General features: G+C 51.8%; 9 protein-coding genes across 9 annotated transcripts; 6 read left to right on the top strand and 3 right to left on the bottom strand.

Moving 5' to 3' along the window:
• Positions 1–134: 134 nt before the first annotated feature.
• On the bottom strand, positions 135–683 carry N7481_009683 (U6 snRNA-associated Sm-like protein LSm7; the record flags this gene model as incomplete). Its single annotated transcript, XM_057268902.1, has 3 exons — positions 135–262; positions 316–387; positions 509–683. The coding sequence occupies 3 exons, from the start codon at positions 681–683 to the stop codon at positions 135–137; spliced, it is 375 nt and encodes a 124-aa protein (XP_057119579.1).
• An 819-nt stretch (positions 684–1,502) lies between these two features.
• Positions 1,503–3,574, top strand: N7481_009684 (Zn(II)2Cys6 transcription factor domain-containing protein; the record flags this gene model as incomplete). Its single annotated transcript, XM_057268903.1, has 2 exons — positions 1,503–2,112; positions 2,169–3,574. The coding sequence occupies 2 exons, from the start codon at positions 1,503–1,505 to the stop codon at positions 3,572–3,574; spliced, it is 2,016 nt and encodes a 671-aa protein (XP_057119580.1).
• Positions 3,575–4,361: 787 nt separating this feature from the next.
• On the top strand, positions 4,362–4,682 carry N7481_009685 (catechol dioxygenase; the record flags this gene model as incomplete). Its single annotated transcript, XM_057268904.1, has 1 exon — positions 4,362–4,682. One exon carries the CDS (start codon positions 4,362–4,364, stop codon positions 4,680–4,682), a length of 321 nt encoding a protein of 106 aa, XP_057119581.1.
• A 43-nt stretch (positions 4,683–4,725) lies between these two features.
• N7481_009686 (uncharacterized protein) lies at positions 4,726–5,419 on the top strand (the record flags this gene model as incomplete). Its single annotated transcript, XM_057268905.1, has 2 exons — positions 4,726–5,081; positions 5,149–5,419. The coding sequence occupies 2 exons, from the start codon at positions 4,726–4,728 to the stop codon at positions 5,417–5,419; spliced, it is 627 nt and encodes a 208-aa protein (XP_057119582.1).
• A 910-nt stretch (positions 5,420–6,329) lies between these two features.
• On the top strand, positions 6,330–8,274 carry N7481_009687 (fasciclin domain-containing protein; the record flags this gene model as incomplete). Its single annotated transcript, XM_057268906.1, has 2 exons — positions 6,330–7,580; positions 7,639–8,274. 2 exons carry the CDS (start codon positions 6,330–6,332, stop codon positions 8,272–8,274), a joined length of 1,887 nt encoding a protein of 628 aa, XP_057119583.1.
• A 378-nt stretch (positions 8,275–8,652) lies between these two features.
• N7481_009688 (PAN-complex poly(A)-binding subunit PAN3) lies at positions 8,653–11,406 on the bottom strand (the record flags this gene model as incomplete). Its single annotated transcript, XM_057268907.1, has 8 exons — positions 8,653–9,680; positions 9,733–9,888; positions 9,941–10,085; positions 10,150–10,338; positions 10,648–10,939; positions 11,006–11,060; positions 11,135–11,200; positions 11,334–11,406. The coding sequence occupies 8 exons, from the start codon at positions 11,404–11,406 to the stop codon at positions 8,653–8,655; spliced, it is 2,004 nt and encodes a 667-aa protein (XP_057119584.1).
• A 1,089-nt stretch (positions 11,407–12,495) lies between these two features.
• N7481_009689 (clathrin-mediated endocytosis regulator UBX3) lies at positions 12,496–14,167 on the top strand (the record flags this gene model as incomplete). Its single annotated transcript, XM_057268908.1, has 2 exons — positions 12,496–12,633; positions 12,722–14,167. The coding sequence occupies 2 exons, from the start codon at positions 12,496–12,498 to the stop codon at positions 14,165–14,167; spliced, it is 1,584 nt and encodes a 527-aa protein (XP_057119585.1).
• Positions 14,168–15,586: 1,419 nt separating this feature from the next.
• On the top strand, positions 15,587–20,087 carry N7481_009690 (pleiotropic drug resistance family ABC transporter; the record flags this gene model as incomplete). The annotated part of the gene is made up of 2 exons (XM_057268909.1): positions 15,587–17,269; positions 17,328–20,087. The coding sequence occupies 2 exons, from the start codon at positions 15,587–15,589 to the stop codon at positions 20,085–20,087; spliced, it is 4,443 nt and encodes a 1,480-aa protein (XP_057119586.1).
• Positions 20,088–20,666: 579 nt separating this feature from the next.
• On the bottom strand, positions 20,667–22,547 carry N7481_009691 (ferric reductase family protein; the record flags this gene model as incomplete). The annotated part of the gene is made up of 1 exon (XM_057268910.1): positions 20,667–22,547. The coding sequence occupies one exon, from the start codon at positions 22,545–22,547 to the stop codon at positions 20,667–20,669; it is 1,881 nt and encodes a 626-aa protein (XP_057119587.1).
• Between the last annotated feature and the right edge of the window lie 1,426 nt (positions 22,548–23,973).

Raw genomic sequence — 23,973 nt, forward strand, 5'->3', positions numbered from 1 at the left:
TGGGGGCGGGCCGAAAACTCCTCCGGGGCGATTCGCACTTCTTTCTCTATGGCAAGCAGACCACCCGCGAGACATTCCAGAGGAGAGAAGGACAGAAAACCCGGGCTGAAACAGCTGAAAGAGGAGAGAGAGGATTACTCTTCAGGCTGCACGAACGGGTTGGGGATCTCCTCGCTTCCATCGGCGGGGGAGATCAAAACGATGAGAGTGCCACGGGCAACAATGAGACCCAGCGAGCGGGTAGTCTGGTTACCCTCATCATCTAGGGAGAGTTAGCAGTGGACAAAATGAGAGGTTAAGAGAGGGAAGAAATACCGCGCATGGATTCCTTGACATCATCGAGGACAAGGTTCATCAGCTGGTCGTAGCCCTTAAGGGTTCCGGTGACTGTGGGGCGCAGTTAGTATATGTGATATAAACAGTTTAGATGAATTCAAGATAGAATAAATGTATAGAGAAAAACAAAACCAGATAATAAAAACACAAAAACAAAGATTGAATTACTCACCCTCACGGCCGCCATTGAACTTGACCTGAACCTCCTTGTCCATATACTTGCCCAGGTCGAGGATGTTTTCCTTCTTGGGCTTTTCTTGGGCACCGCCACCACCGCCACGTTTCTGCTGGGGTCGACCACCACGGCCACCGCCGCGGCCACCTCGGAATGAACCTCGCTCGGACATTTGGGGGAATCTGAATAAGCGGGAAAAAAGGGGGGGGAAGAGGAGACAGTAGGTTAAACCCAGATGGGTGGGGATGACGAGAGATAGGCAATTCACAAATGCAAGCAGTAACCCTAGACTCTCAGGCGCACGGCAGATTGAAGGGGGACGCGTATGAGGGATTTTTGGGCGGTGAGAAGCAGCAGAGTGGAACGGTGGAAGTGGAGTGGGAGAGGTGGGAGAGTGGAGGGAAGAGGTCCGCCCGGCGGAGAGCGGGAGTACTCCTGTATACTGTACGGAGTACAATACTCATACATCGTCCGTACCGAAGTACTTCAGGCACCCGCCAAAAAAGGGTCATGTCCAATCCCCACTGGTGAGGCTTGTTTCTGAGCTAATTCAGCCGGTTGGTAGATAGGGACGCGTCATACCTATTCCAATCTTAGTTTTACGTTAGCCTTGGGATAATGGGAGAAAAAGAGAACCGAAAAAAGAGTAGCCTAGTCAGTACCCAAGGTAGTTGATCCCTCCCAGCGGAGTAGCGGAGTTCCGCCAGTCCCAGTGTCTTCCGCCCTACCCTGTGCCTGTGCCCACCTCGGTCACCTCTGCCTCTGCCTCGCTTTTGCCCCCAACCTAATCACGTTTTCCACTCCCTCTCCTCTCCTAACATCTGTCATCCCAATCTTTATGGCCCGTCGCCCTCTTTCGCCTTTCTAGCGGTCTTTGCCGTCCCGCGCATTTGCTACTCTCGGCCATTCGGTTCCAAAGCCCACATACCACACCATACCACACCACACGCACAAGTCTCCCTCTACTCCCTCGACCCCCCAAACTCCCATAATGGAGCCCCAACCCCCGTCCGAGTCGTCTAAAAAACGACCGCGGTCTCCGACCGCCGACCAGTCGCAACAATCCAAGATCCAAAAGACTCAGGCGAACCACTTGCAGATCAATTATCTTGCGCGCCAATATCCCGATAACCTCCCGCTCGTCTCCGTCGATGATAATATGCCCGCCATTGTCCACCTACTCGGCGAGTATGACGGCGTCTTGCACCGGCACGAGAGCATCGCGGGCAATCTCGGCGCATGCCCGCTGGGCCCGATCCTGATCAAGCGTTTTGAGCGCTTGTTCGATGGTCCTCCGCGCGTCAGCAAGTCGCCTGGTGGTAAAGATAGCCCTACAGTGACTTGGTTAGATGTCGTCGAGTTCGCCAAGAACAAGCCGGAACAATTTCTCCTGGAAAACCGTAATGGCGTGCGTGTCTGCCAATTCCATACAAAGCAGTGTCGTGTGGAGATCAGCGAGGAGGACTATGTGTTGGTTGCCTCTGGTATGCCCCAGAAGATGATCCCCCCACAGCCGATCATCGAGGATGAAGAGAAGGAGCTGGGTGCGCTGGAGATTCTGGAGAAGAACTTGCAGTCTATCATTCAAGCCGCTGATCAAGGTATGAAAGCCCATCTGCAGATCTCAATTTATGCAGGGATTCTAACTGAAGCACAGTGTCGGCTCGAGCCCGTCAGCTTAGCTACCGCTTGAAGAACCGCCGCACTGCCATCATGAGCCGTCGCAAAAACGATGCCTCGCTGCAATCGCATTCGCAGTCGCAGTCGCAACCCCAATCCCAACCCCAATCCCAACCCCAATCCCAACCCCGCGTGCCCACCGAGACTTGGCGCGACTCCAACGGCCACAACTCAGCTAATGGTAAAGCTCACGTCTCGCCGTCCGGCTTCGTAGCCGTCAATACGACCCGTCACGAAGCTGAACCGGCTGAGGACAACCCTTCCCCTTCCCAGTTTATCTTTTCCCATGGAACAACCGACAACGTGACGATCATCAATGGCACTTCGATCAAAGGCGCATCGCCTACCACACGAACTGAACTGATGAAGAAATTCTTCACGACGGCAGACCGACAGGCTCGCGGCTTCGACGATGCCTCCACTCCAGTCAATTCTCAGACGCCTCGACCGCAAGCACAATCATCAGATCCGGCCGATTACAGTTTATTCAATAATGCTTCCACTACTCCGGTGGCCATTCCAAGCACTCCATCTTCGTTGCTTCCGCCACCCAAAACAACACCTCAAGAGAAAGACGACGGAGGTCCATACAAACTGGAAATGGTAGCTCGTATGGAGGAGCTGCAGCGTGGAGAGCGAGTCTCGCCACCCTGTGACCGATGTCGCCGGCTTCACATGGACTGCTTGAAGAATTTGACTGCCTGCGTGGGCTGTACCAAGAAACATGCCAAGTGTTCGTGGAGAGATGTTCAAGATGGCGAAATACGAGCCGCCAACTGGACTTTAACCACGCCCCGCGAACCTCGCGAGCCCCATGAAGAAATCGAGGAAGGTCGTTTGTCGTCCATGCCTCCTCACGGCCTGACATCTCCCCCGAAATACCCGGTCTCTGCCGAGCGTGAACACGAGCGCCACACCGAGTCCCCCACTAGTCAGAGCTATTCTCATAACCGCCGAGAGTCTGCGCCAGGTGCTCCTCATATTAGACCCGGCTCGGGGGCATCAATGGGATTACCCCCCTCCGATAAATCCCCTCGCAGAGCTGTTAGCGAGACCGAGAACAGTGGCCGTACACAGCAGCAATCTAGCAACTCCCGACATGCCGATGATGAAGACCCAGATGCCAATCAACGACTGATGCAGGCTATCCTTGACACGGTTGATCATCATGCTCGGGTTGCAGCCGCAGTTCAGGAGAAAGAGCGTGGTGCGGGGACGGAACGAGGAGGTGAGCCGGTTAGTGAGCGTGTTGAACGGACTGCCGAGCGCCCGGCGGAGAATTCGAGCTTCATCCGTCATGATCGCGATGCAGATCGAAGCCGAGACCGCGACCGCGATCGTGAACGGGAGCGGGAGCGGGAGCGATGGATGTTGCAGACCTAGAATGGGCGGACTGCATTGACTCCATCGACTCTCTTGAAGTGTACATATTGGAGGGCTTTTTTTCTTTCTTTTTTCTCGTTTTCTTATTAGCTGTATAGCTGCGAGCGATTGGCGAAAGGGTCGGTTGGAGGGTCTTGTTTGAGCGTACATATTATATCCATGATTTGAGGTCTTTCTTTGCAAATGAACTTGGCGCTTCCATTCCACTTCATACCCCAGTTTACGAATTACTCCGCAATTGGCTCGGATATAACCTTGAAATCCCATCGGATATACATCAACCGTACCCCACCGTGCCAATGCTTATAAGATGCTGACCAATGTAAGGAATTCATTCCGTGTGGGTCGCGGGGGAAAGCGGTTATATTCTCATCCATTGTAGTGTACGGGTAGTATATCAGATCAAATACTATCAGCTATAGGCAGTGCGACTATGAGGAATGGGAGATTCCCGAGTGCAAGTGTCAATATAGGGAGTAGTCGTATACTCGTACTATAGTTACTAGCAACGGCAACGTAGTAATTCCGCTGCGCTGAGTGGGCGGGGGGAACTGCGGGGTCCCGCCTTAAATTTGGAGCTCCAACTTGGACTCACCCCACCACCCACCACCCATCGGCAATGCCGGGCATACGCAAATCCCGGAGCTGCTGGGAATATTAAAAAAGACCAGACAGCTCTTCCGGGAGCCCATCTTCACATTTCTGATCTGATCTGCTCTCATCTGAACAGTACACCTCCCCCACACCATCCGCCATCTCAATCGCAACCACAACCACAACCGCAACCATGGACCCCTCCCTCGTCAAGATCCCACCAATGAAAGACCTAACAGCAGACAACATCACCGAGAATGTAATCACAATCAACTCGCTCTGCGAAGACGCGCGCATGAAATACGTCCTAGAACGCCTGGTCACACACCTGCACGACTTCGCCCGCGAAACCCGACTCAGCAGCGACGAATGGATGACCGGCCTCCGCTTCCTGACAGAGGTAGGCCAGATCTGCACCGACGTCCGGCAAGAATTCATCCTGCTGTCCGACGTGCTGGGCCTCTCCCTCCTCGTCGACAGCATCGACCACCCCAAACCCCCCCGGTTCAACTGAGGGTACCGTGCTAGGACCCTTCCACACGCATGATGCGGAGGAAATGCCCTCCGGCGACTCCATGTCGCACGATCCGAAGGGTGAGCCGCTACTGGTTGTCTGTACGCTGCGCGATACGGAGGGCCGACCTATTGAGGGCGTCAAGATTGATATTTGGGAGACGGATTCGTCGGGGCACTATGATGTGCAGTATGCCGGGCGTGAGGAGCCGGATGGGAGGTGCGTCATGCGCTCGGGTAAGGATGGTCTGTTCTGGTTTAAAGCTATTACGCCCGTGCCTTATCCTATTCCGCATGATGGGCCTGTTGGGAGGTTGTTGAAGAAGTTGCATCGCCATCCGTATCGCCCTTCGCATATGCATTTCATGTTTGAGAAGGAGGGTTACGACCATTTGATTACGTATGTTCTCTCGATCTCCGAGTCTTCTTTCATTATACTCGGGAAATTTGACTAACAAGTAATATAGTGCTCTTTATCTCCGCAATGACCCTTATGAGACCTCTGACGCTGTATTCGGCGTGAAGGATTCTCTAACCGTTGACATTGGCAAGGTTGGCTCTGAGATTGCGGAGAAATACGGTGTTCCCGAGGGTCAGGCCCTCTTGACCTACGACTTTGTTCTTGTTTCCGACGCGGAGACGAGTGAATTGCGCGCGCAGAATTCCAAGGTGGCGCTGGATAAGCTCGGCCGGAAGGTCAAGATCGTTAATGGTCTGCCAATTCCCGATCTGGACTAAATGTAAATATCTTCAACGGGGAAAAGTTAAATATCCACGAACAAAGAAAAGAGACTTAACTATAACTATTGGGTGGATCGGATTTTGGAAATGTATTGGATTAACTAGCCAGGAAATGGACATGAACATGAATGACATGAATACTTGATTTCTCTCTTACAAACAGCTTGCATACAGTGGTGTTGCAAAAGGTTGAACCCCCCTTGTCGACCGCCCTGATCTCTGCTTTCCCAAGGGAAACAAGTAGCTACCTGAGTGGGAATAGATTGGCCAATCTATTCCCTCTCAGGTAGCTACTAGTCTGCCATTAGAAGGCGGTCGATAATTGTGGGCAATAGGAGGTTTCAAACCTTTGCAACGCCACTATACTAGTTAGTACACACTAGGTGCAATACAAGCTGAGATTATCTCAAAAGGGAAAATGGGAATATTGAAGTAGTTAGAGCTTCGATATTTCCAATTCGTATCATCATACAGTACGGCATATGAGCCACGCAAAGTATGCACATCACAAGACTGATCCGATGATTCCCTCCAATTCCGTGTCCCCCAATTCCTTCACTCTACTCGGAATATAAGTTCCCCCAACTGACATTGATTGGAGCACGTATCGTGATTGCCTCTCGTATATCAAAGGTCGTGCTCCGTGCAACTATACACAAGCGCCAGCATGGTCCGAAATACATCCTCAGGGTCTACGCGTTAGCCATTTAGGGTGATTTATTAGCTTATGCGACCGTTGGACAGGATTTAGTGCAACCTTGTTTGAAACATGGGGAAAGTGGAACTCATGTCCAGACTCTATAGAATCTCGTGGCCGCCATTCTATTTCTCGTGGTCTCGGCCTGCTCTTTTTGAAAAAAAGAAATCTTGGTTACTCCCAATGGTTATTTCAAAACGATAAGTCATCATGCGGCTTATCCTTTTACCTGTCGCAGCATCGTTGTGTGCTGCCCTGATTATTCCTGAACAAGAAGTTCTAGCCGAACTTTCTGGATTACTTCACGTCGATCAATCCAGTCGAGATGAGGAAACACAAGTTGATTCCTGGTGGTCAAAGATGGCTGAATTATCGCAAAGCGGTCAGCAATCGGCCGCGGAGCTTGCCTTGAGCGTCCTGGGGCTTGATGTCAGCTTGGATGGAGGTTTCGAAGCTCCCAGTGGTGAAAATGAGTATTACGGCGATTTTGATCGTGATCGTGAAGGTTATCTCGGTCGACGTCGACGCCGGCCTCACCATCCCCATCATCCTCATCACCCCCATCACGGCAAACATGAATGTGGTCCAGGGTATGGCGAAGGACCTGGCTATGGCGATGGACCTGGCTTTGGCGATGGACCTGGCTTTGGCGATGGACCTGGCTTTGGCGAGGGTCCCGGTTATGGGGACAGACCAGGATACGGTGATGACCCGGGAAATGGATGTGGGGATACTGGCCGTGGTCCTGGCTACGGTGATGGTCCTGGTGGTGGTCCTCGCGGCGGAAGGCCAGGTAGAGGATGCGGTGGTGGTTGGCCTGGCGGAGGTGGTGGTAGTAACCCTGGTGGCGAAAATCCTGGGGGTGGTGGTGGAGGAAGCCCTGGTGGTGGAGGAGGAGGCTCTGGAGGTGGAGGATATCCCGGAGGAGGAGGGGTGGGGAGTGGGAAAGGCCCTGGATACGGCAATGATCCAGGATACGGCCGTGGTCGTGGCAGACCAGGATATGGAAGATGGCCAGACGACAGAGGGTGTCATGGACGAGGTGGTCAATATCACCTATTCAATCTTTCACCGAGATTCTGCACAGAGAATCACACGATCTGGGAGTTGATCAATGAGAGCAAGAAAACCTCGCAGCTTGCAGAGCTTATCAAGGGCCACGACGACCTGGTCACCCTACTGAACAGCAGCGGAAGCAACTATACTCTCTTGGCCCCGACGAACAGGGCTTTGGACTGGTTCCTGCAGCATGAACATGAGCCTTCATACACGAAGGAATTCCTGCAATATCACATCTTGCCACGGCAACTTAATCACCATGATGCGAGGTATCAGCAAACGCTGCCCACGCTGCTGACTCAGTCAGACTTGGGCAAGGATATGCCGCAGCGACTGGTGGTGAATAAAGACGAACATCGAGTGTTACTCAATGGGGTCAGTGAGATTATAGCGGGCAATATAGTAAGTACTAACCCTAAAAAGTGTGTTAGAAATGAGTAAATCACTGACAATGCACCAGGTTGGAAGCAACGGCATTCTTCATCAAATTAACAAACCACTCATTCCACCTCCAAATACTAGCACAATCATCAAACTCCTGCCGAGACACTTCAGCGCTTTCACTCTCGGCCTTGAAAAGACCGGTCTGATCCACCAGCTAACCGACGAGACAAGAGCCGGCGGCACAACATTCGCCCCGACAAACGCAGCCTTTGACCGTTTGGGACAACGCGCAAATGAGTATCTCTTCTCTTCTGATGGCGAAAAATGCTTGCAGGCCTTGCTGGAGTACCACCTTGTTCCGAACCGCACCTTGTACTCGGACGTGCTGTATGATCAGCATGGACATGTTCATGAGTTTAGATCTGGGGAGCAGGATTCCGCGGTACATGTTAAGCTGCCGACGCTTCTGAAGAAGCAGAACTTGAGGATTGATGTTGCCTGGCCTGGATACTCGCTTATCATGAGGGTGAACGGGGTTGGCCGGGTCATCGTTCATGATGTTTTGGCGCGAGATGGTGTCGTGCATATTGTGGATCAGGTGCTGATGCCGTCTCGGAAAATCAAAGGGAAAGGTAATGAGGGAGTGATTGCGATGTCGATGTTGCAGGAAAGTCTCGACGAGTGCAAGGGAATGCCACGAGAGGAACTGTGATAAATGAGCAAGTAGTGACCAGAAAATCCGTTGCCAGGTGGTCCGTTCTGGGTGGGGGGGTTCTATCAGTCTATCATTTATCAGTTTGCACCAGGATGAGATTGATGTTTCTTCATTCTTTATCTGTCTGTATTTCCATAAAATATGCTGGCTGCGCGGTCGGCTGCCATCGTTTTCAAGCAAAACCCGATGGAGCGAGATCATGTGCAAGCTTCCAAAGTACCATGTTGATCAATCAAAAGGGGCCATTCCCTCTAATCCGTTCAGACTCGAGCTGTTCACAGAAGGGACGGATGTGGTAACGTCGATACCAACCAAAAGAACCGTAATAATCATAATTGCATGTCCGAAGCAGGCTGAAAGAAGGCAAACTATCGCTCAGTGCATTCTTCTCGCGGGCTTCATCAATGCCTGGAATGAGGACTCCAGAGCCTTCTTGACCTCTTTATAACTCACGATGAAACAGCTTTGTTCATCGCGACTGACCAAAGTGACCTTTTCATCGGACCCTGCATCCAGCTTGTTCAAACAAGTCAACACATGTCCAAGGTCAACCACAGGATCGCCTTGCGCGTCCACTTGATGGAAGACGTAGTCACGGAAAATCTTCAAGAAATAACGCTCCCCACTTTCCGACCACTGTCTGTCATGTTCATATTCAGGTCGCTCATTGACGAGGTTCAATTTTGTCATCAAACGCACGAGCCGTCCATTTTCAAGCTCGCGGCCGAGATCAGTCGTGAGCTGGTCATCAAGATGGAGGGCCGAGTCAAATGTCGACATCAGCTGGGACGAAATTCCGGTGATGAACAGGTCGATGTTCCGCTCCTGGTCGATCTGCAGAGAGTTCAGCAGCCAGAAAACGGAGTTCTTCATTTGCGGGCTATATGCGCGGGTGAAATGTTCCATTGCCTTGGCAGGGTTGTGCATGACATTGGGCGAGTTAGCACCCAGAGTAACCATCATTTGGCCAAAGTTAACCAAGTCCTGTCGCTGTAGGTCGGCCACGGTCCTCTGAGTATCAAATTGAACCACGTCCAGGATTGCACAAGCATTCAAACGGATACGGTTCTTGCCGGTAAGTAGAACTTTACTCGGCTCAAGAACCCTTGCAGCGATACCGTTGGAGTGGATCGCTTTCAATGCATTTGCGATTTGAGTCATGTATCCCCACAGAATCTGCTCGGTAATATGTGGGTTGTGGCGGTTCTGGAAACGGTTTCCAGCGCCCAGATGTTGCTCGGCTAGGGTCTTAGATAACGGATGGTAATCAGTGACGAAGATCAGTGAGCTATCCTGGAAGCTTCGGCTGGTAAACGCATCATGGACGGTGACAACGCTTCCACTGCACACTCGTTTCCAGGCTTGGACGGATCGGATGGCCTTCTCGTTGGTTAAGCGAAACCCTTGATTGATCAGCAGTCGTCAAAAATGCGGTTGGTTTCAAGGGTCCCTTACCTTCCAGTCTGCGCAAAGCATAGAAATTTCCGTCTTTGCTTGACTGTGCCTTGTACACCCAGCTTGGATAGCCGAAAGTGGCGGCATTCTTCTGATGGCTCAAATCCAAGGGAACCAAAGAGTGGAAATAGTCGACCTGTGCAGGTAACTGAGTGTCTAGAAAGGTCAGCTTGGTCCGGTTTGTTGTGTTTTTGGAAAGTCAACTTACTAGGTAGAGTCTGCAAGGTAGCTGCAGCTTTCTTTTGCAATTCTTCTCGGAAGTCATTGGGGAGAAATAGGTCGTGGACATTCCGTTGATAGCCAAGCGTACTCTGGCTGTGGGGGCCGATCGGAGCGTAGAGATGATATTGGACCTATAAATCATGTCAGATGTCAAGTAATACGAGAAGGTAGAGAGCTTCTGTATGCTCAACATACCGGCTGCTGGAAACCAGTCTGGTTGGTAAAGAAAGTAGCCCCACCAAGTGTAGCCGCCGCGTCGTGCGAATATGGGTTGGTAGAGACAGGGCCCACCGCACCAGCAGACAACGCACCGGAAGCTGTGACAAATGGATCAAAGGCACCTGAAGGAGTTATGGCACCATTTCCATTACCTTGGATGGATGACTGCAAAGAGATGGGGGTTAGATCAGAGCAACGTCTTGAACTGCAGGAATCGAGGTTTCGCTCCAGCGGATCAAAATCATCGGCAAGTGCACTGAGGCTTCGAGTAGAGCGATTATGGTAAGATAGCATCGCCATCGTGTGACCTCCGGCAGCCTTTTAAGGACCGCCGTTGTAATTGTTGAGATGATTGAAGGTTACCAAGGGGGCACCAGGGAGCTTGAAGTGTAAAGAGCCCGGGAGTTTTGATCCGCAGAAAGCAACCACGAACCACGAACAGCTGGGAAGGAGCAATCTAGACTTGAGACTTACCATGTGAGCACCTTCAAAGCCCTGCGGAACAAATTCCTGCACCTCAGCCATGGACCAGTCCGGGGTCCCGACTTCTTGTCGCGGGGTACTCGTATTCGAGCCTTTTCCAGTCAGCGGGGTCTTTGGGGCCGGCACGGGGGACGCCATACGTGAGGCGGTTCTTGGTTGGAAGGGAGCGGCATTTGCAGCTTTGGGAGAGATGGGATTCGATTTCTTGGGGGCTGATACGCCATTGCCGGACAAGAGGGATGGGGTGAAGCTAGGTGAGTCGACATTGAAGCGTTTCTTATTGCTAAAGGAGGTGGATTAGTATACCGACATCCAGTTGCGCAAGAACGAGAAGATCGATTCAACATACCTATCTGATTGGTACGCCGAGTTTACTTTCTGGGGGTCATGGTTGAAAGCGCAGCCTAGATAGGGAAGACAAACTTCAGTCAACATCAACCCGCGAATATCGTGGGGGGGGAAGGGGGCATCCACTCACCTTTGTCTTCATATCGACAACGGCCATAAATGGTGACATTGCGGCATAGGGTGTCCTTCGCATTCTCTGTGGTCGAAGTCGAGTAAGCACAATCCATCCTACGGTCGGCATGCTAGTCCGGCAGATCCATCTCAACATTTCCATCGGGATCTACCGAGTGCTAGCTACCTTGGAGAGACCGTCATTCATCTCTACTCACCTCGGGTCTTCATCTTGGGCGATCCCGTCGTGCGACGGGTGTCATCCAAAGGAGGTTTGCCAGAGGATGCCATCAGGGACTGTTGGGAGGACCGAGGAACGATAAGGAATCAGCGCAGCTGGATCTCCATTGAAACGGGGACTGAAATGAGGTGAATAGGTCGACTGGAAGGGAGTCGCATTCCCTGATATCTGATGCGTCTCCGTGGCCGGCGCGTGTTTGGGGGATCGTCGTGAGCGGGTCAATTGCGGGAGGAGGGAGACGAGAAGGGTCGCGGAGAACTTGAAAGAGAGCAGGCGATGCACCAGATCGTTAAGAATAGGAGGCCCAATACGGATCCGCCCTCCAAAGACGAGATCGGAAGCGATAAAGCCGATGACCAGGAAGGACCAAGTTGACGCGGGGCCTTGAGCGAAGGGGGAGGTGCACAGACCAGGCGGTCAGCGGGCGATCGAATCAGCTTGAGGTGAGTTGAGGTGAAGTGAGGTGGATGTGAGATGAGCAGGGAGAAGAGATAGGTACGATATGGTGAAAGGTGAAAGAGAGAGATATGCAGGTATATAGAGATAAAGAGATAAACCTAGAGAAATGAGAGTGTGAATGATGACAGGATGAGAGGATGGCAGAGGATAACCCATGGACCGGGAATAATACTAGCACAGTAGGGTTATATCGACATATATCTTCCACGGTCGGTGTACCTACTATTCCCATTATGGGCAGTGGCGATTCCAACACTGGCCTGTCCAATGTGATACTAGTACAATTTGATAACCCAACTACTACTATGCCCTCCTAGTGATTTAATCGATTTTGATGCTTATCTGCCCTGGATTGCCTGGACCACCTGGGAGTACCTGATGATGCAATCACCCCCTCTCCCCAGGACTAGTACATAGTACAAATATCTTCTACTAGTGCCTCAGGCTCCTAGGGAGTAATTACTGAAATCAGTCAGAATACTTAGAATACCAGATGGAATGTACTAGTTTACAGTCTGACCACAAACATTCCCATTTGTTTGGTGAATTCCTGCAGCATCGTGTTCACGCTCTACTTCTCCGCATTCATACTACCTCCGCACTGGGCGGTATGGCGGGCGGTGTATATTCTACCCAAAGCCATCTCGGCCTTGACACATGGCTGCCACCTATCAGCCACCATGTCCGAAGAGCTCGACCTCGACCTTGACCGGCTCTCCTCTACCGAGAGGTCGGCTTTAGAAACATACTCATCTGTGACAGGTCAAGAGCCTGCCGAGGCTATTGCCTTACTCCGGCGATCACAATGGAATGTACAGGTTCGAGAATCCTCTCCGCCCCCAGCTCTACCCGGAAGCCGTCAACGTGGAAGCTTGTCACTGACCATCTCCTCCCCGAACTATATAGATCGCGATCGCCAAATTCTTTGATGGCGAAGGCCCCGACCCTGTCGAAGAGGCTCGTGAGGCACTCCAGTCGCCCCCTCCAAGGCCAGACCGTCGAGCCCAGAACTTAATGACGGATGACCTCACCGAGCAACTCGCGCCAGCTGCCCGATCAGCAGCAGACCCAGCTCCCCGTGTCAATACCCAACCCGAAAGCCAACCCGCTTTCCGCCCGCCATTCATCCTTGCTCTACTGTTTACTCCCTTCAACCTCGTGTACCGCCTCCTGTACAATTCGTTCCGTCTATTTGGCACATTATTCCCTTTCCTCCCACGCCTATTCAACACCACCGCCAATCCAGCCTTACAGGCGGCACGAAGAAATACCACCGGCCGTCGACCCTTGGGCCCCAAAGATACCGCCGCCCGGTTCATCCGTGAATTCGACGAGGAGTACGGATCGCACTCGATCCCATTCCTGGAAAATGGATACAACATGGCCTTAGAGAAGTCCCACCGGGACTTGAAGTATCTTCTGATCGTGCTTCTTGCACCAGAACACGATGACACGAGCGGCTGGGTACGCGATACGCTGCTAGCACCCGAGGTCGTGGAGTTCATCAACGACCCGCAAAACAACCTTCTGGTGTGGGGCGGGAGTGTCCAGGACTCCGAGGCATATCAAGTGGCCAATTCGCTGAAATGCACCAAGTTCCCCTTTGCCGCGGTCGTCGTCCACACTCCCAATGTGTCGTCGACGGCGATGTCCGTGGTCGGCCGCATCGCGGGAACCACTTCACCATCGGAGTTCACGACTAAACTCCGTGCTATCACCTCCACGAATCAGGAGCCGCTCGAGCGGATTCGCGCTACCCGGGCTGAACAGCAGGCGTCTCGCAGCTTGCGTGAAGAGCAGGACTCTGCCTACGAACGATCACTGGCAATTGACCGCGAGCGGGCGCGTCAGCGTCGGGAGGCCGAGGCTGCACGAGAGCGTGAAGAGCAGGAGGCGGCTGACCGACAGGCGGCTGAAGAGAAGAAGCAGCGCGATTTAGGACAGTGGAAGCAATGGCGCGCACAGTCTCTTGGCACCGAGCCTGGGACCGATGTGAAGGAAGCGGTGCGCGTGAGCGTGCGACTACCCTCTGGGGAGCGAATTATGCGCCGATTTGCGCCTGAGGCCGATATTGAAGAGCTCTATGCTGTAGTGGAATGCTACGAGGTGTTACAGGATGAGTCAAGACCCACTAATGTAAGGAAGCCCGAAGGATTCACACATGAGTACGGATTTCGATTAGTGTCCCCCATGCCCCGAGCAGTTTATGCAGTTCAGGAGGGCGGGACGATCCGAGAGAAGATCGGGCGGGGTGGCAATCTTTTAGTGGAGCCAATTGAGGAGGAAGAGGAGGAAGAGGGAGACGGCGAAGCAGAGGAAGTTAGAGAAGGGGGGACGGAGGTTTCGTCATGATAGAATTTGATTGCTGGGGATACCCTGTATGAAGTGACCCGAATTTTGATGTACAAGCGGTGCAGGAGATCAACATTGTACACCGTATGTTGATATGTCGTAGCTCAGAATGGCTTCCATCCAGTGATGAGTATGAAGTTTAAATTTGCATCATCAGGTATGCACATTGTAGTATGCGCACGTATGTCTGTGCTGGCATCCACCTGGGCAGTTCGCAGAGCTAGTCGAAAGCGGCTAGAGGGATCTGATAATGAATCCTGCGGTGGCTGGGCCAAAGTAGACAGGGAGAAAAGCGCGAATACGTACGGACCAGGATGGGGTAGATAGACTACTAGTAATACTAACAATACCTACTCTGTACATACTTGTACTCTGTAGATAATTCTAATTAAGAGTAAGGATACAACCGGCATGGCTAAAGGCATGGCTTTAGGCACCAAGATGGCGGAATCTGACCTGCATGGGGTTGTGCAGAATACACCATACCCCTGTGATTGATAATGAGTCGAACTAAGTCATTCTGACTACAGTCCACGGACCAGCTGTGAAAGCGGACGAAACTGGGGAGAACGGACGAAACATGCCTGAGTCAGGGAATCAGGAGTCGGATGCTAGGGGGGCCGACCCGGGAACGTCGTGCCCAGACTCCGCCGCGTGGGTCACGCAGGTCGGATGGCGGATCGCGGCTTCCCGGTCCACTTTTTTTGTTCTTCCACTTTTCCATTTCATATTACCCTACGGAGTACATTACCATGCATGACACTGCATTACCATGTCCTGTATAATTCCCCCATCCAATCATACCCCTGAAATATACTCCGATGCACCACATGCTGTACATAATTCTCCTAATTCTCCTTCCATCTGGACTCCCGTTTTCAACACTAAACCTAATCCCGTAAAAGCACGACCACTAGGCGATGCCCGATTTTTCCTACCATCAACAGCCTTGGTACCATCTCGCGTATTGATTTCTGATCTCGCCATGCTGATTCGCTCCAATCAATACCGGTTAGGCCTCCAATACACACGGTCGCTCTCATCTCCGGACCCTTATCGCCGGATGTCTGGCCTTCCCTTTCGGAGGCAAACTTGGCATCAGTCCCGGGCCCGATTTTTTCGCATCGACCTTTTTTTTTCTCTCCGCATCTTTAGCTTACTTCTATTTATTGTTTCCATGTCTTTGGCCCCCTTCGCCCCTTTCCCTTTACTATCTTAATACTCCATTCTTTATTTCTTCATACGCCTAATATCCTAATTACACAACTATCACAACATTCTCTTCCTACCCCCCCTCACCTCTATACTCTGCACCACACCATCGTCACTGCATGGTGATTTCCTAATTGACTCCTATCTGGGCCCCACACCTCCCCTCCCCCAACTCCATATCAAACATCCATTGAGGAGCAGCCGACCATGTCGCTCCTGGGGACGATCAACCCCAATGTCGTCGAATCGACCAACGAATCCGTGACCATCTCGCGCGAGATCCACCGTCACGATCCCGCTGCTAGCTTCAGCACCGAAGATACCGCCATGGAAAAGTCCGAGGAGGTCGGTGACGAAGAGATCGTCGAGGCCGAGGTCACTCGCCTTGCTCAGCAGCTCACCCGTGAATCCACTCGCTTTGTTGACGCCGAGAACACCTTCATCGATGTTAAGGAGGATTCCGCCCTCAACCCGCACAGCCCTAACTTCAGGGCCCGCAACTGGATGAAGAACCTCCTGGCTATCACTGCTCGTGACCCCGAACGTTACCCTCAGCGCCAGGCTGGTATCTCTTTCCGCAACCTTAGTGTCCACGGTTATGGTAGTCCCACAGATTACCAAAAGGATGTGTTTAACTCGGTCCTCCAAATTGGCGGTTTGTTCCGTTCCATGATGGGCTCTGGTAAGCAAAAGATCCAAATTCTGCGCGATTTCGACGGTCTCGTCAGGAGTGGCGAGATGCTCGTCGTTCTGGGCCGTCCCGGTTCCGGTTGCTCGACTTTCTTGAAGACTTTGGCCGGTGAGATGAACGGTATTCACAAGGATGAAAAGACCCAAATGAATTACCAGGGTATCTCCGACAAGAAGATGCGCGACCAGTTCCGCGGTGAGGCTATTTATACCGCCGAGACCGATGTGCATTTCCCTCAATTGACGGTTGGCGATACCCTCAAGTTCGCTGCACTGGCCCGTACACCCCGCAATCGTCTACCAGATGTCACTCGCGAGCAGCACGCCCAGCACATGCGTGACGTTGTCATGGCTATGTTGGGTCTCACACACACCATTAACACCCGTGTTGGAAACGATTTCGTTCGTGGTGTTTCTGGTGGTGAGCGCAAGCGTGTCAGTATTGCCGAGGCCACCCTCTGCGGTAGCCCTCTTCAGTGCTGGGATAACAGTACTCGTGGTCTCGATAGCGCCAACGCTTTGGAGTTCTGCAAGACCCTGAACCTGATGGCTAAGTATTCCGGCACTACCTGTGCTGTTGCTATCTACCAGGCCTCCCAGAGTGCCTATGATGTCTTCGACAAAGTGACTGTCTTGTACGAAGGTCGACAGATCTATTTCGGCCGCACCGACGAGGCCAAGGAATTCTTCACCACTATGGGCTTCGACTGCCCCGAGCGTCAGACCACCGCCGATTTCTTGACTTCCCTGACTAGCCCTGCTGAGCGTATCGTGAAGCCTGGCTATGAGAACCGTGTTCCTCGCACCCCTGATGAGTTTGCTGAGGCTTGGAAGACCAGCGCTGCTTACAAGAGTCTGATGAAGGAAATTGACGAGTACGACCAGTCCTACCCAATTGGTGGCGAGGCGCTGCAAAAGTTCGTCGACTCCCGTCGGGCGATGCAGGCTAAGAACCAGCGTGTTCGCTCTCCCTATACCCTTTCCGTCGTGCAGCAGATCAACCTCTGCATGATCCGTGGCTTCCAGCGCCTTAAGGGCGATGCAAGCTTGACGTTGTCCCAGCTTATTGGTAACTTCATCATGGCTTTGATTATTGGTTCTGTCTTCTACAACCTTGACGACACTACCGAGAGCTTCTACTCTCGTGGTGCCCTTCTTTTCTTTGCTGTCCTTCTTAACGCCTTCTCCAGTGCACTCGAGGTAAGCTATATATGTATTGCTGCCTTTTTGCTAGAGTATATCACTGACAATCAAACAGATTCTGACTCTTTACGCGCAACGACCTATTGTTGAAAAGCAAGCTCGCTATGCCATGTACCACCCTTTCACCGAGGCTGTGGCTTCAATGCTGTGCGATATGCCCTACAAGTTGCTCAACATGGTGACTTTTAATGTGACACTCTATTTCATGACGAATCTTCGCCGCACACCGGGAGCATTCTTCACCTTCCTCATCTTCTCCCTGATAACGACTTTGACCATGTCTATGATCTTCCGTACCATTGCCGCCACCTCACGAACCCTCAGTCAGGCTTTGGTGCCCGCCGCGATTCTGATACTTGGGCTGGTGATATATACCGGGTTCACGATCCCCCCTACCAACATGCTTGGCTGGTCTCGATGGATGAACTACATTGATCCCATTGGATACGGCTTTGAATCGCTCATGGTTAATGAATTCCATAACCGCACCTTCAGATGTCTTCCTAGGTCGTTCGTCCCTACCTACGGTCCTACTCTGCAAAACATGGTTTGCAACACTGGAGGCGCCCGTGCTGGCCAGGACATGGTCGAAGGTGATAACTATCTCTCGGATAACTTCCAGTATTCCAACACCCACAAGTGGCGCAATTTGGGTATCATGTTTGGTTTCATGATTTTCTTCATGGCTACCTACCTGATCGGCACCGAGTACATCTCTGAGTCCAAGTCTAAGGGGGAGGTTCTGCTCTTCCGTCGTGGACACGCGCCCAAGCGTGGCAACTCCGACGAGGACATTGAAGGCACCCAGAGTGTTAGCCATGCCGAGAAGACCGACGAGACAAGCAGCGAGCAGGGTGCTGGTGGAATCCAGCGCCAAACTGCTATCTTCCACTGGCAAGATGTGTGTTACGACATCAAGATCAAGAGCGAAGAGCGCCGTATTCTGGACCACGTCGATGGTTGGGTTAAGCCTGGTACCTGTACTGCCCTTATGGGTGTCTCCGGTGCTGGAAAGACCACTTTGCTTGATGTGCTTGCTACTCGTGTTACTATGGGTGTTGTCTCTGGTGAGATGTTGGTTGACGGCCGTCTTCGCGACCAGTCTTTCCAGCGTAAGACCGGTTACGTCCAGCAACAGGATCTCCACCTTTATACTACAACTGTTCGTGAAGCTCTTCGCTTCAGTGCTATGCTCCGTCAACCTGCTGCCACCCCCCGCCAAGAGAAGCTTGACTACGTTGAGGAGGTTATTAAGCTCCTTGGAATGGAATCCTACGCTGACGCCATTGTCGGTGTCCCCGGTGAAGGTCTCAATGTCGAGCAGCGTAAGCGTCTCACTATTGGTGTCGAGCTTGCTGCCAAGCCCCAACTGCTTCTGTTCCTCGACGAGCCGACTTCTGGTCTTGACAGTCAGACCTCTTGGTCCATTCTTGATCTAATTGACACCCTGACCAAGCATGGCCAGGCTATTCTCTGCACTATCCACCAGCCTTCTGCCATGCTTTTCCAGCGTTTCGACCGCCTTCTGTTCCTTGCCCGTGGTGGTAAAACCGTCTACTTTGGAGATATCGGCGAGAAGTCCTCCACTCTTGCTAGCTACTTTGAGCGCAATGGTGCCCCTAAGCTTCCCCTCGAGGCCAACCCGGCTGAATGGATGCTTGAGGTTATTGGTGCTGCCCCTGGTTCTCACAGTGATGTTGACTGGCCCGCTGTCTGGCGTGAAAGTCCTGAGCGCAAGGAAGTGCACAACCACTTGGCTCAACTCAAGTCGACCCTGTCCTCGAAGTCTGTTGATGAGTCTGCCTCTGACCCTGCCAACTACAAAGAATTTGCTGCTCCATTCAGCGTCCAGCTCTGGGAGTGCTTGATCCGTGTTTTCAGTCAGTATTGGCGCACCCCGATCTACATCTACTCCAAGGCGGCTCTTTGCATCCTCACAGCTCTCTACATTGGTTTCTCCTTCTTCCACTCTTCCAACACCGCCCAGGGTCTTCAGAACCAGATGTTTAGTATCTTCATGCTGATGACCATCTTTGGCAACTTGGTACAACAAATCATGCCTCACTTCTGTACCCAGCGTTCCCTGTACGAAGTTCGTGAGCGCCCATCCAAGACCTATTCCTGGAAGGCGTTCATGGCCTCCAACATCCTTGTCGAACTCCCCTGGAACACCCTCATGGCCGTTTTCATCTACGTTTGCTGGTACTACCCCATCGGCCTCTACCGCAACGCTCCCGAGGGCCACCTTCACGAACGCGGAGCTCTGATGTTCTTGCTCATCTGGACCTTTATGCTTTTTACGTCGACCTTCGCCCACATGGTGATCGCCGGTATCGAGCTCGCCGAGACAGGTGGTAACCTGGCCAATTTGATTTTCTCCCTCTGCCTGATCTTCTGTGGTGTCCTCGCCTCACCGGATAAGATGCCTCGCTTCTGGATCTTCATGTACCGTGTATCGCCCTTTACGTATCTGGTCTCGGCGATGCTGTCTACCGGCGTCTCTGGCGCTGAAGCCACCTGCTCTCCCGTCGAGTACCTCAGCATCACGGCCCCGGATGGCATCACATGCGAGAAGTACATGGCGAAATGGATCAACGAATTTGGTGGAAGTCTTCTGGACAAAGATGCCATCTCCAACTGTCAATTCTGCTCTTTGTCTAATACCGATACCTATCTTAGCCAGATTGGTGCTCACTTCTCTGAGGCCTGGCGCAACTTTGGCATCATGTGGGCCTTCATCATCTTCAATATCTTCGGTGCTGTCTTCATCTACTGGCTCGCTCGCGTGCCTAAGGGTAGCCGCAGCAAGAACTGAGCTCAGCATGTCATGATGCGGTTGGCCTAAGACTTGCAGCTGCATGTTTGCTCTTTTCTTTTTCTTTTTCTTGATCTTCTCTCTCTTTTTCTTGTGGCATATTTTAACTCTTGAGAGTCAAGTTGGCTATTTGACCAATCTTCTCTCATATATAGACCCTTTTCTTTTTTTGTTACTCGCCTTTTTGCATATATCCGAATGCATAGAGCATCGTGAAGCAATTTACAATACACTGCTAGACTACAGTCTAGATACAATGAATATAATAAACAAAAGTTTACTCAATATTTCAATTCTTTTCATATAAACTACAGTACTAGTAGGTATAGAACCTTGAAATTTTAGATAAAGAATTCGGGATAGATAAAGATACAGATCCATCGTAGTTAGTTCCTTGAGTGTTAAAAATAGTATAGACATTACAGGACCCCAGCGCCAATGCAGACAAGTCGACAAGATCAGAATCGAAGATGATGGGGAAGAAGAAAGAAAAGAAAAGAGAAAAAGTAAAAAGAAAGACAAATAGAGAAAAAGAAAGCGAAAAAAAAGAAAAAAAAAGACAGAGACAAAGGAATCTATCTACCAAGTAAAAGCCTCCTCGACAAAATCCACCACAGCCCCCTGTCCAATCCTCTTCCTCGCCGCACCCCTAACCTCATCGGCAAAGGCACCAGGCCCACAAACCGAGACAAGCGTCGCACCAACCCTAACCGGCAAAATCTCATCAAGAACGACATCAGGCCGACAGCGACCCGAATGCATCTGCACTGTCGCAGAAGGGGAAACGATATCCGCCGCACGACGCGGTTTCGAAACGAACAGTTTAACAACGAGGATCTCACGACGATTCGGGAGACGCAGAATTTGATCCATCCACGCACTTATCCAGGCAAGGTGATCTGTTGAGCGGACGGACCAGATGAGATAAACGCGACGTGTTGCGGCGCGGCCCGTTGAAGCGCGGAGAACGAGGTCCCGTGTATACTGGAGATGGTGTGTGATTCCCGCGCCGGCGGAGAATAGGACGGCTGTGCCATAACTTGCTACGTTTGTGGGGTGGGAGCCGTAGGGTCCTTCGATGTAGCCTGGTATTGTGAGGGTTTTGAGCGGGCTGGTGTTGGCGAGGTTGTAGAGGCGGCGGGTCATGCCTTTTTGGGCGCCGATGATGAGGGAGACTTGGGTTGGGTTGTGGGCTGGTTCAAGGTAGGCGTCTAGGTCGAAGGATTGTTTTTCTAGGGATGAGGGCGTGAGTGGCGAGGAGGATTTTAAGTCGGTGATGTGTTGGGTCATGGCTGTTGAGGGGCTGCTTTTGTTGCTGTTTTCTGTCCAGGCGATTGAGAATGGGTGCGACATCCACCATGATATGCTGGGGATGTAGGCGAATACGTGGCATCCTGGTTTGATGTCGACCTGTTTGGGGAGGTGGAAAGTCACTCGGCATGCTTCTCCTGGTAGGGCTTGGACGGTCATGTTTGTGGAGCCGTGTCGGGGTGAGAAGTTGAGATGGACGAGGCGAAAGAGTCGTATACTGCGCTCTAGGAGCCAGATTACGGCGATTACATGAGCCCAGCTTCTTTGGGGAAGACTGTCGATGTTCAAGTGGGCGTATATACCGAGGAAAGCGAGTAGGGCAGCGAGTTGATGTAGGTGCAGGAAGGTCTCGTAGAAGGCGTGGCGGATTGGAGATGGCGAGTGCAGACTGAGAAAGAGCATCGCAACTGTTCCCAACAGACCCCAGGCGAAGAAAGGTTCATTTCTTAGACGCGCAAGCATGTCTGCCACATCTTGCTCCGCAACTGCATTGACGGCCCAAGCAACAGTGTGAACGATGGACTCGATCACAACGATACGGCCAAGCCATCGATGAAGAAGATTATACGTATCAAAGCTGATGTGTAGAATCGAAATGAGTGGATTATTGCGGGCCGCCAGAAGAAATAATGGCACCATGTTGAGAACGGCCAGCGTTCCAGAGCGACCCCGAATCTCCGCAACAAGAGCCGCTTTCTCATTGACCCGGTAGTCCAGGAATAGACAGTACGCAACTTGACTTGCAAAGTACAGAGCGACCAGGATGGTTTGGAACCGGGAAGGTAGTGTACCGATACCAACAGCAGAAGAAAGCTGGATCTCTCGATTGTGCCTCTTCCGCCCGAGGGGAGCATAAAGAAGATGCTTCTTCATGTTGGCCCACCAGGCCGACCGTTCCTGGCTCCAGAATGTTTGCTGCCTCCTATCGGCTGTCACTGAAGTAATTTGACGGAGGAAGGCATGGCTGATCTGTGCTATCCTGCCACAGAAGATGCTGAATGCCAGGATAACGACCGATGAATAGATAATTCGGGTGATAATCACGTCACGGGGAACATCGACACCACCGAGCCCCCTCGAGTATTCGTAGATATAAGTTGAATTTGTTCCATAACCTCGTGCCGCGATATGCGGTTGGGATGCAGCCATTGATTACCCCAGAACCGGCTGAGGGATGGGCGTTGGAAGACGGCACCGTGAGCGGATCCGAGGCTTCAGTGCGTATAATGGCAGTCGATTTTTCGTAGTGAGAGTTGTTCCAGTGATATGTGTAGTTTGATTGCGTATTTTGTGAAAATTGGTGTGACGTCGACTGTTTTGGTTGCGGGGAGTCGAGGGGAATGCGATGATCAGAACAGGGAACAACAGGGTTGATGTTAGGGCGGTTCGGATGAGATCACTGTAGGCCAAATTCCAACAGGGGCAGTGTTGATTGACGATCAATAGTGATTGAAGAAACAAAAAGGAGGCAGCCGCTAATAAAGGTGCATTGTGCCTGAGTCAATGTCGGAGATGGTCTGAGAAAGAGTGAATCAAGCCTGAAGCAAGACAATGCCAGTTGTCTCCAAGTTTGGAGAGGCAAAAACCGGAAATCTCTAAACAATGGATTCTTGTGGAATCTGGAAAGGATCGCAGATCTTTAGGACACAGATCTCTTGTTGGACTTTGCTTATACAGGCATCGTCCAGGTGATCAGGAATGCTGGTAGCAAGGGAGGCGAAGATCCGGGCCGGGCACGTTTTTTTCTCACACAGAGAGAGGTTGACCAGTGGAAGGAGGTAAAGATAGACAAGAAAGAGGAAGATGAGGTGAAAGTCTCAGGCCAAAAAAAAGAGACAATAAGAATCAATCCTTGCGATCAACGCAGGCACGGGCTCTAAAAGATCTATTGAGGAACCAGCCGATGGACACGAAACGAACGGAGATGACTTGCGACGAACACCCAAGAGAAAATCATTTCTTGCAGGGGCAAGGTGAAGGTACAGAAGTAATAAAAAGAAATTGGGTGGTCGAGTCAGTCCATCTGTCAATCCACTTCAAACCAGGTCCCGAGGTAGCCGTGACGAACAGCCACTGCTAGCCACTACTGGGTCAGGAGCTCCTTTCTCCATGGTATGAGCGAGCTGGTCTAAGCTGGTCCAAGTAGGTCCAAGCCTATCGGAAAGTCTCCCTCTGTCACCAAGAAGCGCCGGTGTTTCCAGGGGGGGTCGGACAGCAGAAAGATCGAAACGATGATTGGCCGCTTGGGACTGGATGTCAGGGCAGCTGAGGATCCTTACAGATCTGCGACCGGGCGTAACGCCCAGGGACAGGCAACTCTGGCAGGAGAGGGAGACGCTAGGCAGCGGTGAGTTGGGCCTAAGTGGGCCTATCATATATCGCATGGATGGGTTTGCGGTTTCAGAATGCTCTATCAGAAACCAACCAACTCGCGCCGCGGGGTTTGGCGATGTTTAGGGTCACCCCTAAACCCCCTAATGGCGCAAGTTGAAATTGAAAAGCAACCGACCGGTCCCATCGTACGATTTGTTCCGGGATTTTTTGCATATCTTGAATAATGAATCATCGAAGCTTC

Source organism: Penicillium waksmanii (assembly GCF_028829765.1).
Source record: "Penicillium waksmanii strain IBT 27052 chromosome Unknown utg000008l:1.0-5622682.0:1.0-5626561.0, whole genome shotgun sequence".
Lineage (NCBI taxonomy): Eukaryota > Fungi > Ascomycota > Eurotiomycetes > Eurotiales > Aspergillaceae > Penicillium > Penicillium waksmanii.